The 15,256-nt window shown below is 32.4% G+C and overlaps 1 protein-coding gene and 1 long non-coding RNA gene across 3 annotated transcripts; both read left to right on the forward strand.

Moving 5' to 3' along the window:
• Positions 1 to 141: 141 nt before the first annotated feature.
• Positions 142 to 8,306, forward strand: LOC142645949 (uncharacterized). Of its 2 annotated transcripts, none has more exons than XR_012846966.1 (3): positions 142 to 604; positions 6,460 to 6,996; positions 7,385 to 8,306. It is a non-coding gene; the product is annotated as an uncharacterized LOC142645949 (long non-coding RNA). The 2 variants fall into 2 exon arrangements; XR_012846965.1 differs by having other exon boundaries at positions 143 to 604; positions 6,463 to 6,996.
• Positions 8,307 to 8,506: 200 nt separating this feature from the next.
• LOC142645945 (uncharacterized) lies at positions 8,507 to 14,900 on the forward strand. The gene is given in 2 exon segments (XM_075823555.1): positions 8,507 to 9,550; positions 9,552 to 14,900. Coding segments are annotated over 2 exon segments (5,451 nt in total). The 5' UTR covers positions 8,507 to 8,749; the 3' UTR covers positions 14,202 to 14,900.
• The last annotated feature ends 356 nt before the right edge of the window (positions 14,901 to 15,256 follow it).

Genomic DNA, 15,256 nt, shown 5'->3' on the forward strand with positions numbered 1-15,256 from the left:
ACATTTGACATTTGTTTGTTTGTTTGTTTGTTTGTTGCATGAATTCTTCTGTCGCCATTTGGATGCCAAAAAAAAATTTCAAAAATGGCTAGAGAAAAACGAGAAAGGGGAAGAGGCACTAAATAACTCAGAGTCACTAAACATTGTGCACAATCCATATGGATTCTATTTCAATTTCCATTGAATGAACAAACAAACAAATCAAATCAAACCAAACCAAGCAGCAAACATTTGTTGATTATCAAATCAAATTGGATTTGTTGTTGTTGTCAACAACAACCACCACAACAACCAATCCATATACAACTAGCAGGAAAGAAAAGTAGGAAAATCCAATCCAGAAATCCTAAACCAACCAATCAACAGAAAACAAATCAAAGAAAACAAACATTTAAGATTTTTTGTTTTTTTCTGGTGAGTTTTAGATGAAAAATCAATCAATCAATCAATCAGATCGATTGACAAGAGAGTTTTTGATTACCATTCAGAAAAACAGCGAAAAGAAACCTAATTTTTTCCAATGAAAATTTCATTAAAAGCAGTGCAGTTCATGTGTGTGATGTTTTGGTTGATTTTTTCCATCAACTAAATCAAATCAACAAAGGTAAGGAACTTTAATTTTTTCCTATTTTAACCCACAAAGAATTTTTTTGTTTGTTTACGCGTGCCATACACACACGTGGAAATAGACCATTTGTTTTCCCCCACTAATCTGATTCTGATACTAACTAATTACATACACCTGAGATATATATGCAATGTTTGATAACCTTGAATTTTTTCGCTTCCCCAAAATAATAATAATAATTAACATACAGCCAAACGTACATTGTCAGTAATAGAACAAACAAGCCACAAACAAACGAATTCATTTCATTCAGATTCTCTCTCTCTCTCTCTCTGTGTTTGTTCATTCATTCGATTCAATGTTGTTTGTTTGTTCATTGTTGTTTTCCTACCGTTATAAAAAATAAAAAAATTAGAGATTCCATTCGAAACCAAATAAAACAATGAATTTCAATGTTTGTTTGGTTTGGCTGTTTGATTTGTCATTTTTCTTCTATATAATTCTCGAATAATAATGATAGTGATGGTGATGGCAGTGACAGAAAACAAAAACAACAATACAAAATGTTCACTTCAATTTGACATTGAATGAAGATTGTCTGGATTTCTGGGTAATCAAACACACAACAAAAATAAAGTTTCTTATTTCAAAGTTTGATTTCCCGATGATAAATCAATATCTAGGTCACCATCATATAATAAATCTTCCGGTTTTCGTTTGATTGATTTTCGCTGATTTTTTTGATCTGAAAAAAAATCGAAAGAGTTGAAAATTCAGTATAGCAAAGGATTTGCCCTGATTCACATGATGTAACTTTTATTTCGTTAGTTTTTTTTAAAAATTACAAGGCTAAATTCCAATGTATCCAAAAAGCTGTTCTTGTTTGTTTGCTGTTTGTTTCGGTTATGGTTGTTGTTGTTGTTGTTCAGCACCCACGCATTCATTTTTATTATTATTTTTTTCATTTTTGAAAATTAAAAATTTAATGATCATCACGATGACAAACAGCAAACAAACAAACAAAATCCTCATCATTCCATAATGTTGATTTCATCATTTTTTGATCGTTGGATGTTTGTTCCTTTGATCGTGAGAAAGGTTAAATAAGATTTTATTTTATTTTGATGAAATTTTTTCAATTTTTCTCCTCCGTAATTGAAATAACAAAACACCCCCGCAACATTGCCAATAATGTCTTTTGGATGTTTTTTCACTTCTTTTTAGTCGTCGTGGTAGTTGTTAACACAAAATCTTTGTTGTTGTTGTTGATTATTCAACCAAAAAATCAACAACAACAACAACAAATCGATTACAAATCGATTGATTTCATATCATATCGACAAAGAAATCGATCACAAAACAACAAAAATCGATTCATTAATAAGGTAATTTACGATAAATCGTCGTTTTCGTTGTCGTCATAATTGTCATTGAAAAAAAACGAAACGAAACAATTACGATTACGACGATCCACAGTTCGATCAATTCGAAAATTATCAGAATTTCGATTCGATACGTTACTATTACGTTTTTTTTCTGTCAAATCGCTACTGCGCATGTTACGATTTTTTAAATTGTAGCTAAAAATTCCAAAAAAAAATAATAATAATTTCAAATTCAAAAATTCCGTCATCATCATCATCATTATGACGTTTTTCTTTTCTCTGAATTTCAATCAATCAACCAACAACAACAACAACAACGAAAAAAAGTAAAAGTTGCAAACAGATAGACACACTGTGTGTGTAAGTACATTGTATATTTTGTTTTGTTTGCAAACAAACACACTATACCACCACAGCAGAATGTTTTTTTTCGACAACAACGATGGATGATAATGATGGATACAGAAATAATGATGGCGCCGTACAATTAGATACACACACTGTATACAAGGGCGATGGCTGGCTGGCATATATATTTTTTCCTATTAAAATATATACGGTGTATGTCTGTCTGCCGACCTTGAAAATCGTTTTTTTTTCGTTGTTCAAATTCACAAAAAAGCAACAGAAAACAGCAACAATTCAAAAGAAAATTTGAAAAACGCATTTTGTTGTTGTTTGGGTTCCAAAATTTGTTAATTTGTTAAAAAAATTCACATTTTTGAAATTTTAAATTTTGCCGCCAAAAAAAACAACCTATTAGGCTCGGTTAGGTGGAAATAGGAATTTCTAACCCCATTTCCCCCTCCATCAAAAATCAAATGTCAGTCAAACATTCATTGTTTTTCCATTGTTTTTTTAAAACAAAAAGTTAAATTCCAAAAATAACTTTTTTTTAAAAAGAAAAATATCAAAAGGCGTTAGTGAGGGGGTGGTGGTGGTGGTGGTTAAGTCGAAACAACAGCAGAATAAATCTTGGCAACCACATCAAAAATCAAATCAACATAACCTACTTGTAGAATATAGAATATCATCATATTACAACTTTTGTGTATGACCCAGAAAAAAAATCACACAGAATATTCCCTTTTTCCGTAATCCGTAATTCTTTGATTCAAAAATTGAAAAAAATAACACGGAACAGAATCCAAACCAGACATATCATCATCATCATTGTTTGTTTGAATTGCCAAAAATAAAATCCGAAAATAAATTGGTTACCATTAACCAAACAGACAATGAATATTCTGTATTCTGGATTCTGTGTTTGTTTTCCTTTTTCCAAAAAAAACAACAAATTCTTTGGTCGTCATCGACGACAATAATAATGATGACGACCAGTGATTTTTCTGGATCAAAAAGTTCACTAGTCGTGTGTGGTGGTGGTGGTGGATTGTCAAGAATATTCCTGCAACTAACCAACCACACTGCACATACAAATCATTCATTCTTGAAAATAGACCACCAGTTTACTATGCGGTAAATTTTTTTTTTTTGTTGTTGGTTCGATTCCTGGATTCTTGTTGCTGCTGCTGCTATCCGTACTGGTTTTTTTTCATTGGTTGCTGGTTCTGTTTTTGTTTGTTTGGTTGTTCGTTTGCCTAATTTGGTTTGATTGAATTTTCCATGCTTGTCGTTTTTTTCTTCTTCTTTCGTTTCATTCGTTTGTTCCGTTCGTTCGTTTTTTCGAAAAAATTCTACAGAAACTTTACAGGAAAATCATCATCTTTATTATTTTAGTAGAGATTCCCAAGGAAATTTCTCAATAGTAGACATCATCATTCGACGAGTTTACCTTGATCATCGATTATCATCGATTATTAATAAAGTAACCAGAAACAAAAAAGGTTGGTATTTTTCTTTTTGATCGATGTCAAAATATGTCAGGTATGTTTTTTTTTGATGATCATGATCATCATCAAGATATCATGACTATCATCTTTATCATCATAGAACAACAAGCGCAACATGATATTAAACAAAACAAGCGCAGCAAGCCAGTTTTTTTTTCTTGTTGGCCATCATCAAGCAAGCAATAGTCCGCTATAATCATAATCGAAATGAAAATTTTCATTTCTTTTTTTGAATTTGATCATCAAAATGATGATGATGATGGTAATAATTTTCATTCTTCTCTCTCTCTCTCTCTCTCTCTCTCTCTCTCTCTCTCTCTCTCCAAAACTGGCATCCATCCCATTTTTTTCATTTTTTTTCAATTCCATTCATGGATGGATAAATGTTGTTGTTGTTTGCTATTTCGACTCCTGTGATAATAATAATAATAATAATTTCGCATTTCGATGACGATCAAAAAAAAATTTTTCAAAAAAAACATTTTTGGAAGTAGCATTCAACGATTCTTTCATTCCATTCATGAATCCATCCATCCATCCAGGCAGCCAGCCAGCCAGCCAGCCACACAATGTGTTTAACCATTATCATTATCATCAACAACAACATCGATGATAATCATCAATGATGGTTGTAAACAACAACAACAAGTTTGTTTCATTATTTAACCCAAACGACTATGAAGAAGATTTTTTTGGGTTGGTTAAAGGGAATCAAAAGTAGCAGTGGAGTAGGTGGAGTTGATGATGATTTAAATTGTGAAATTTCATTCAGCCAACCGAGAAATGAAAAAACAACAATTTTATCATGGCAAAAACGTTGATGATAATGTTGTTGATGATGGCTCCTTCAACGAACCACTACGTTTGTTGTTTATCGATGATGCTTTTGGATGGTGGTAATGTGATGACATTGTATGCAATTGTTGTTGTTGTCGATGATCAACAGCGAATCCGTAATTCTAAAATGGGAAATAAACATACACCAAACACAGTGAAAAAATGATTTCCCTGATCATCATTCATTTCATTTCATTTTTCCTGATGTGAAACACTTACCAGAAGGCAACTAGTCGTCGTCGTCGCCGTTGCCGAATGTTTGTTTTGTTTTGTTTTTTGTTTTTCCGCAAGCAACCAACCAAACGAAATAAGAATCCTGTTTTTTTTTTCTTTGAAATGTGACTGTGTATGGAATGTGATTGTTGTGCCCCCACCTTGTTTTCTTTTTAAATTTTTAAAAAATTTTTTAAAAAAGATTCCATCACCAGGTGTGTATTTCATTGCTGCAATTTCAATTTTCTTTGATCAGAAAAAAAATTCAAATTTCCAATTGGGTGTAAATTGGGTTAATTTTTTTCTTAATCATCCTAATCATTCATAATGGTAAAATGAAAGTCCTTGGGTTTTTTTGCTTTGTTTTGTTTTACATTTCATCACTTTGTTTTCATCAAGTGAAAAATTTTTTTGCACGTAAACCATCATTCATCAGGCTATAAATAGAATCAATAACGAACGAAAGTAAATTACGAACGAACGAACGAAAGAATATTCTTATGAAATTTTTCAAAGAAGAAAAAAAGATTATTTAAAAAAATCAGTGTTATTAAGTCAGTTATTAAGTTTATTTAACAGTAAAATAAGGTTGACAAATTTTAAAATAATCTTTTTTAAAAATCCTTTTTAAAAAATTTTACAAAAACTGTCATTAAAAACGAAGATGAAAGAAGAAGATTATCTTCAGAAAATTACCAAAAAAAAAAAAAATTTGCATTTAGCATCCCGTTTTTTTTTATTTATTTGTCCAATTCGTCGTTTTCAATTTGTCCTTGGCCAATTGTGTGTGTAGTCAACAGTGTCAGAGAGAGAGAATATTTTATTATTTTATTACGATGATGATGATGATGATCATTATCATGCTTTACATCCATCCATCATTTGCTCTCTCTCTCTCTCTCTCTCTCTCTCTCTCTCTCTCTCTCTCTCTCTCTCTCTCTCTCTCTCTCTCTCTCTCTCTCTCTCTCTCTCTCGCTCTACCCTTTTTGTCCAAAATTTGCAATCTCAAATTACTGAATGAATGAATGACTGACTGACTGACACACATAGCATCATCATCAAATTAAATTTGAAAAAAGATAATTTACAGGCCACCCCCATTTGTTTTTGAATTAGAAAACTTTTGTTTATTGTAAACTTCCTGTCACAAATTTTTGTTTATTGTTTTTTTTCACTGTTTTTGTTTCTCTCAGTTTGTTTGTTTGTTCCACATCATCCTTAAAAGATTGAATTGTCATTCATTCAATCAATCAATCTAAATTCATTATCACAGCAATGATGATAATGATGATACGGCTGATTTTTTGTTTTTGGCAAAAGGAAAAAACAAACAAGCATATAAAGTGTTAAAACCAACGCCCCACATACTAATAATAATAATAATTCAACAAAAAAAACAGTTAGAAATTTTTATTAACACTTTTGGATTCTAAACATTTCTGATTATTATTACTGATAGTTTTCTCTTTTTCAAATTCAAATTCTAATCTTTCTCTCTCTCTTTTTTTCAATTCCCAAAACGTTTTCAACATTTCAAACATTTCCATTTGGACAATGACAACAATATGGCGAAAAACAACGAAAACAACAAACAACAAACAAGCAGCCAGCATCAAATGAAATTTTAGAAAAAATAAAATAAAAAAGCAGCAACAAGTTGTCGTTTGTTTTCTTCTACTTTCTTTCTTTCTGGAATTTTGCTAAACAACAACTTTTTTTTAATGTTTTTGTTATTACTTTTTTTTTAAACACACCATAATCAGAGCTATCCAAGGTCAAGAAGTCTATATATGTGATGTGTTTGTGTTTGTGCGATGTGATTTGTGATGTTTGATGTGATTGTTTGTTTCTTTAAATAGAAAAAAAAATCTCAAGAATTCATTCATGAAATGAAAACAAGCAGCTGCGTGTATGTTTTTCTAAAGTGGATCTTGTAAAAAAAAACGGTGAAAAAAGTAAAAAAAAAAGTTTTTGGGAATCAAATTAATCAAAAGATAGTTCCGATAAAGGTTAAAATAGGAAAAAAAATCATCAAAATAGTCGTCGTCGTCGTTGTCATCAAACAAAAAAAAATCCTCATTTTAAACCCAAATCGGAAATTTTTTTGAAAAAAATTCCCGTAAATTTTCTCTCTTTCCCGGTAAGTTTCCCAAAAAAATTTTTCCCGGTAAAATTTCTTTAATTTTTTCCATTTTTTTCTCAAAAACAATACCTCCTTTACCAAAATCAAAAATCAAAAAAAAAAATCAATTACTTAATCCGGTGAATCCATCATCAATCATCCAATGTTGTACATCGATCTTATCATCATCATTTTCATTCATTCATTTTATGTGTGTGTCTGGCTTGTTTGATGCGTCGTACATCGATTGTGTGTGTGTGTGTGTTTTAACCATTCATTCACCATTCAAACATTAAATTCGTGTTTACATCCCCAACCAACCAACCAAAATAATAATAATAAAAAAAATTTAAATATCGTCCTTGTCGGTTGTCATCTTTCATCATCATCATCATCCTTTTCATAGTTGTTTTTTTTTTGTATGAAAAAAATCTTCATTTGTTTCGCCGTATTTCGTGCGTGTGTGTTTAAAAGGATGCTTAAATAATTTCGTAAACATCCATTGCCAATTGATGAAACCATCAACCATCATCATCATTTAAATTTGTTTACAACTTTTTAAACAAACAATTAAATTAATTTTTCAGAGAAATTTCCCCAGAAAAAAAATATATTTTCTCAAATTTCTTGCTAGTTTCCTCGGGAAATTTCTCGATTTTTTTATTGTTTGGCTAAATAAGTAGCGTGTGTATATCCATTAATGATACTTTTTTGCTTGTTTGTTTGTTTGTTTATCATCATCATCATTAATTGGTTGTCATGATGATGATGATACCTGAGTGAATTTGCAATCAAAAATACACACAAACAACACTCAAAACACACCGTTAAACACAAACAAACAGGTTTAGCTGTTGACATTTTTATCTTATCAGTTTGTTTGTAATGATGTCGTGTCGTGTTTGATTAATTATCATCATCATTATCATCATTATCATCAGGTAAATTGAATCAAGACCGACCGATCGAAAAAAGAAAATTTTCATGAATGAAATCTGTGTAGAAATAGTTGATTTTTCTGGTTTTTTGCTAAATTCGCCAATCATCAATCAATCAATCAAAAAGTTGTCAACAATATTCTGTCGTTGTCGTCGTCAATTGGCGGAAAAAGTGAAAATCAAATCAAATCAATCAATCAATCCACCATTTTTTTCATCGATAATTTTCTGCTGATGTCATCATCATCATTATTGATTCATTCAGGAATCGAAATTTTTCAAAAAAAAAAAACATCGAGTGTTCACTGATCGGAAATCCCTTGTATTTTTTTTTCTCTCAACAACAAAAAATTTGTTCTCGTTTTTTGTTTTGATTTTTTGTTTTCATTTCAACAACAAAAAGTTTAGTGTTTTTGTTCATTGTTTCATTTTTTCAGTGTTTTTCATAGCATTACATCACCACCACCATCAAACGAAAAGTGAAAATATTTTGACAGCAGCCTTTCATTTCATTCATTTCATCCTTTGAAAATCAACAAAAAACGAAACAAAAAAAAATTCATTAAAGTTTTCTGGGTGAGTTTGTCTTGTGAAAGGTTTTTTTCTCAATTCGGAGTATACGATTCAGTTCAGTGAATTCGGTTGTGTGTGTGTGTGTACTGAAGTGCCAGGTGAAACAAAATCTTAATTCAATATTTTTTTTCTTCTTTGTTTCTTCAGTTATCGATTTTTTTCAATTATCGATTGATTTTGATCAGAAAAAACCACAAGCCTTATCAGCCTTTGAATCACCAGCCTTTTTTTTTGTTTCTTCTTAATTAATTTGCGACTAAATGAGCGATAATCAACAACAACAACAGCGAAAATTAGCCATGGATAAAGATAACAGCAACAGTAGTAATGATGAAATTATAACCAAAACAACCGGTATAATAAAAACAACTAAAACACGTGAAATAACTGCGGAAGAATTGGCTCGTTTACCTATTGGATCTTATTCAATAATTTCATCACAATCATCACAATCATCCGATAATGATAATATTAGAAGTAGTTTAACAACATCATCACCTGGTGTAACAACAATAACAATTGAAAAACAGGGTGATCCATTATTATTGGAACAACTGAATCGTAATATTTTTGAAGCGAATCCACAACATCAACAAGCATCAGTAACATTATCATCATCGTCGCAACAAGCATCATCATTGACAGATAAAAATGAATCAGCCACAGCAGCATCCGCAGCAATACGTCTTCCTAAAATGAATGAAAAAATTGTGATTGAAAAATCCTTTGATAATAGACCATTAACAAAACAGCCACAAATCGTACATCAAAAAACAACAATTACAAATATAACAAGTGGTCCATTATTGATGGCTAAAGATAATCAACAAGAAGGTGATGATGTTTGTGATAATGTGATGATCGATACGACCACAACCACAAATGGTGGTAATCGTGGTGATGGATCTGGTGGAATAACAACACAGAAAATAATCAAAACAATACGTGATGAACAGAATAATATTGTACGAACAACAACCACCACAACATCAACAACAACAGCAAATGATCCATGCTTAATGAAACCAGAAGATTTTATTAATCCAGATCTGCTATCACCTGGAAAAAGCTGCTATCCGTATACAGGCTGCATTTCGTGGTTATGAAGTAAGGAAATTATTACATAGTGATGATGAAAATGATAATGTTTTAGAAAAGAATAAGAAAAAATCTATGAAACCAAAACTGATGAAACCAACACCGTCGCAACAGCAACAAGAAAAAATGATTGAAGGTAAAAAATTAGATAATAATCTACAGATGGCAATTGATGATGCAGCTGAAACTGTTGATCAAGCAATTAAAGATGCTGAACATGAACAATCGGGTAATTTTATTGAACGTTTATTTGGTCGTAGTAGTCATAATAAACGATCAGCATCATTGAAAAAATCCAATAGTAAATCAAAACATGAAACAGAACCTATCGATACTATCGATACTGATGAAAATATCGATAGTGATGGTAAAAAAACTACCAAACATAAAAAGAAAAAATTATCATTAAAAACAAAAAAACATCGACATAATCAAACATTGGATCGGCCACAACCATCATCAACGCAAACAAAAAAAATTATTATTAAACGTAGCCATTCCCTTGATAGAAAACCTGATGATGACGATAATGATACTATCGATGATAGTAATGAAAAATATATCGATGGTATCGATACTGATGATGATAATGATGATAGTGGAAATATTTTCAAACGAATATTCGGTAGGAAAAAGAAACAACGAGAAAAATCCGAACAACGTGATGTACCAGAATTTAAATGGGAATATCGTACGACTGATGATATAAATGCTGAAAATGTTGTCGATATTGGAAAATCAAAAGGTGTTGGGTTGATGAGCATTGGTTCACCGAAAAAAATTAGTCCAACTGGCGAAGGAACAACCGGAACAACTACAAATATTTTACGCATCGAAACAAAATCATATTCCCGTAAAGATCGTGATGGAAATGTTTCCGGAAATTTTATTATTGAGCAAAAAACTGATGATGGTGGCGATGATTTGAAAAAGAAATTCGATGATAATAATATGCCAAAAATGATTGAAAGTGGTGAACAAAAATTACCACCACATGGTATGGATGATATGCGATTTAATCGTGAAAAACGTGGAAAATCCAAAGATCGCATTGATGTTTCAGTAGGGAAAATTAAACTTGGTGATGAAATTATTGATTTAAAAATAACGGATGATACAACAAATAAATTGGATAAACTGATAACATCAAGATTAAGTCCAGAACCAGAAATACGATTGAATGAACAAGCATCGGGTACTATTGATGGATCATTCGGTTTGAAAGATCGTTTTAGACGTGGAAAATCTAAATCAAAAGAAAAAGAAATAAAAATGCCAAACATCGATATGAAAGGAGGAGAGATTGAAGTTGATGCTGGTGGTGGCAAATTGCTAATTGATCAACCAAACATCGAAAGTGATTTGAATTTATCATTAAAGAAAAAGAAAAAGAAACGTGAAAAATCAAAAGAAAAAGATGATAAACATTGGGAATTTCACCTGCCGAAATTCGGTTCAAAAGGATCAAAAAGTACTGATTTGGATGTTGATGTACCTGATATGGAAATAAAAGGACCGAAAATATCAACCGAAATTGATGTTGGAAATGTACGAATACCAACCGATGAAATTGATTTGAATATAGAAAGTCCGAAAAAACAAAATGAAAATGGAAAAGATTGGGAATTTAAAATGCCAAAATTAGGATTTAAAGGACCGAAAATTGATGTAAAAGGACCGAAAATCTCTGGACCTGATGTTGATGTTAATGTTGAATCACCAGATGTGAAGGTTAAAGGTCCCAAAGTTGAAGGTGATTTAGATGTATCGATTGATGGCAAAAAACCCGAAGGAAAAGATTGGGAATTTAAAATGCCAAAATTCGGTTTTAAAGGACCAAAAGTTTCAAGTCCTGATGTTGACGTCAATGTAGAAATGCCCGATGTGAAAGTAAAAGGACGGAAAATTGAAGATGTTAAAGTGAAAAGTCCAAAGATCGAAGGTGATCTTGATATATCGATTGATGGTAAAAAACCTGAAGGAAAAGATTGGGAATTTAAAATGCCAAAATTCGGATTCAAAGGTCCAAAAGTCTCAGGTCCAGATGTTGATGTTAATGTTGAAATGCCTGATGTAAAAGTGAAAGGGCCGAAAGTGGATATGAATCTCGAATCACCAGATATTAAAGTGAAAGGACCGAAAGTTGAAGGTGATTTAGATTTATCGATTGATGGTAAAAAACCTGAAGGAAAAGATTGGGAATTCAAAATGCCCAAATTCGGTTTCAAAGGTCCGAAAATATCTGGTAAAGATGTAGATTTGAAAGGACCTGAAGTGGATGTGAATGTTGAAATGCCTGATGTAAAAGTGAAAGGTCCAAAAGTTGAAGGTGATTTAGATTTGTCGATTGATGGTAAAAAACCCGATGTAGATGGTAAAGGATGGGAAATTAAAATGCCGAAATTTGGATTTAAAGGACCGAAAATTCATGGTCCAGATGTTGATGTCAATATTGAATCACCAGACATCAAGGTAAAAGGTCCGAAAGTTGATGTTGATCTTGAAACACCCGATATGAAAGTGAAAGGACCGAAAGTTGATGGCGATTTAGATGTATCGATTGATGGTAAAAAACCAGAAGCAGATGGCAAAGGATGGGAAATCAAAATGCCGAAATTCGGATTCAAAGGTCCGAAAATCCATGGTCCAGATGTCGATTTGAAAGGACCAGAAGTTGATGTTAATATTGAAAAACCACAGGTTGATGTAAAGATGCCCGAACTTGAAGGTGATTTAGATGTTTCAATGAAAGGCAAAAAACCAGAAGGAAAAGATTGGGATTTCAAAATGCCAAAATTCGGTTTCAAAGGTCCAAAAATCTCTGGACCTGATGTTGATTTGAAAGGACCGAAAGTTTCAGGACCTGATGTAGATGTGAATGTTGAGTTACCAGAACTTGAAGGTGATGTTGATATTTCAATGAAAGGCAAAAAACCAGAAGGAAAAGATTGGGAGTTTAAAATGCCTAAATTCGGTTTCAAAGGTCCGAAAATATCCGGAAAAGATGTCGATTTGAAAGGTCCTGATGTTGATGTGAATGTTGAAATGCCCGATGTGAAAGTAAAAGGACCGAAAATTGAAGGCGACTTCGATGTATCGATTGATGGTGAAAAACCAAAAGGAAAAGATTGGGAAATTAAAATGCCAAAATTCGGTTTCAAAGGACCGAAAATATCCGGAAAAGATGTCGATTTGAAAGGTCCTGACGTCGATGTTAATGTTGAAATGCCCGATGTTAAAATAAAAGGACCGAAAATTGAAGATGTAAAAGTGAAAAGTCCAAAGATCGAAGGTGATTTAGATGTATCGATTGACGGTAAAAAACCCGAAGGAAAAGATTGGGAATTTAAAATGCCTAAATTCGGATTTAAAGGGCCCAAAATCCATGGTCCAGATGTTGATGTTAATGTTGAAACGCCTGATGTCAAAGTGAAAGGGCCGAAAGTGGATGTGAATCTCGAATCACCAGATATTAAAGTGAAAGGACCGAAAGTTGATGGCGAATTGTCGATCGATGGCAAAAAACCTGAAGGAAAAGATTGGGAATTCAAAATGCCAAAATTCGGATTCAAAGGACCAAAAATATCCGGTAAAGATGTTGATTTGAAAGGACCAGAAGTGGATGTCAATGTAGAAATGCCCGATGTAAAAATGAAAGGACCGAAAGTTGAAGGTGATTTAGATTTGTCTATTGATGGTAAAAAACCCGATGTAGATGGTAAAGGATGGGAAATAAAAATGCCGAAATTCGGATTTAAAGGACCAAAAATCCATGGTCCAGATGTCGATTTGAAAGGACCAGAAGTTGATGTTAATATTGAAAAACCACAGGTTGATGTCAAAATACCAGAATTGGAAGGTGATGTTGATATTTCGATGAAAGGCAAAAAACCTGAAGGAAAAGATTGGGAATTTAAAATGCCAAAATTCGGTTTAAAAGGACCGAAGATTTCAAGTCCAGAAATGGAATTAAAAGGTCCGAAAATTACTGGACCAGATTTAGATGCAAGAATTGAATCACCCGATATTAAAGTGAAGGGACCGAAAATGGAAAGTGATTTGGATGCTAATTTTGGTTTGAAAGATCGATTTCGTCGTGGAAAATCCAAAGATAAAACTAGTATCGATATTGATATTGAAACTGGTTTGGAAACAAATGAAATTATTGATTTGAATATGGAAAACAAGAACAACAAAGGTTTTGAAATATCATTACCATCATTCGGTTTAGGATCACCAAAATTGGAAAAACCGAAAAAAGATATTCCCGACATTGATGTTGATGCTGATGTCCAAATGAAAGGAAAAAAATTAAAAGATAGCCATGATGGTCGAAGTTTTGAATTTCATTTTCCAAAATTTGGTTTCAAAGGTAAAAGTGGTACATTACCGGCACGTGGAAAAATCAGTCCTGAATCACCCGATATTAAAGTAAAAAAATCTGGTAGTGATGTTGATATTGCAATACAGGGTGATATTGATTCACCAAAAATGGATAAATCATCACGAACAAGACGTCATTTTACATTACCAAGATTTAAATTTGGTATGAAAAGTCCAAATGCAAAAATTGGTAGTCTTGATAAACCGGACATTGATGTTAAATTTACCTGAAATGTCCGCCGAAATGCCTAAAATTGAAGGTGATTTGAATTTATCATTGGAGAAAAAGAAAAAGAAGAAAAAATCCAAAGAAAAAGATCGTTCAACAACACCGGAAAAAGATTGGGATTTGAAAATGCCTGGTTTCAGCATTAAAGGACCGAAAATCAATGGAAAAGATTCGGAAATTGAAGGACCAAATGTAGAAATATCTGGTCCAAATGTTCAAATTGATGTTGACAAAGAGACTGATAAAAAACAGAAACAAGGCAAAGATTGGGATTTTCATTTACCGAAATTCGGTTTTAAAGGATCACCAAAAATATCTGGACCTGATGTTGATGTCAATGTTGAAATGCCCGATGTTAAAGTAAAAGGACCGAAAGTTGAAGATGTGAAAGTGAAAAGTCCAAAGATCGAAGGTGATTTTGATATATCGATCGATGGTAAAAAACCAGAAGGAAAAGATTGGGAATTTAAAATGCCTAAATTTGGTTTTAAAGGCCCAAAGATATCTGGTAAAGATGTCGACTTGAAAGGTCCTGATGTTGATGTGAATGTAGAAATGCCCGATGTGAAAGTGAAAGGACCGAAAGTTGAAGGAGATTTAGATTTGTCTATTGATGGCAAAAAACCAGAAGGAAAAGATTGGGAATTCAAAATGCCAAAATTTGGATTCAAAGGTCCAAAAATCTCGGGACCAGATGTTGATGTCAATGTAGAAATGCCTGATGTTAAAGTAAAGGACCGAAAGTTGAAGATGTGAAAATGAAAGGTCCAAAAGATCGAAGGTGATTTGATATATCGATTGATGGCAAAAAACCTGAAGGAAAAGATTGGGAGTTCAAAATGCCAAAATTCGGTTTCAAAGGACCAAAAATATCGGGTAAAGATGTCGACTTGAAAGGACCTGATGTCGATGTGAATGTTGAAATGCCCGATGTAAAAGTGAAAGGTCCAAAAGTTGAAGGAGATTTAGATTTATCGATTGATGGCAAAAAACCCGATGTAGATGGTAAAGGATGGGAAATTCAAAATGCCAAAATTCGGTTTCAAAGGTCCGAAAA

The sequence above is a fragment of the Dermatophagoides pteronyssinus genome, unplaced genomic scaffold (genome assembly GCF_027571235.1).
Source record: "Dermatophagoides pteronyssinus isolate colony J.1.1.1.1 unplaced genomic scaffold, Derpt_VIB-CSIC_2022.12 sq0031, whole genome shotgun sequence".
Taxonomy (NCBI): domain Eukaryota; kingdom Metazoa; phylum Arthropoda; class Arachnida; order Sarcoptiformes; family Pyroglyphidae; genus Dermatophagoides; species Dermatophagoides pteronyssinus.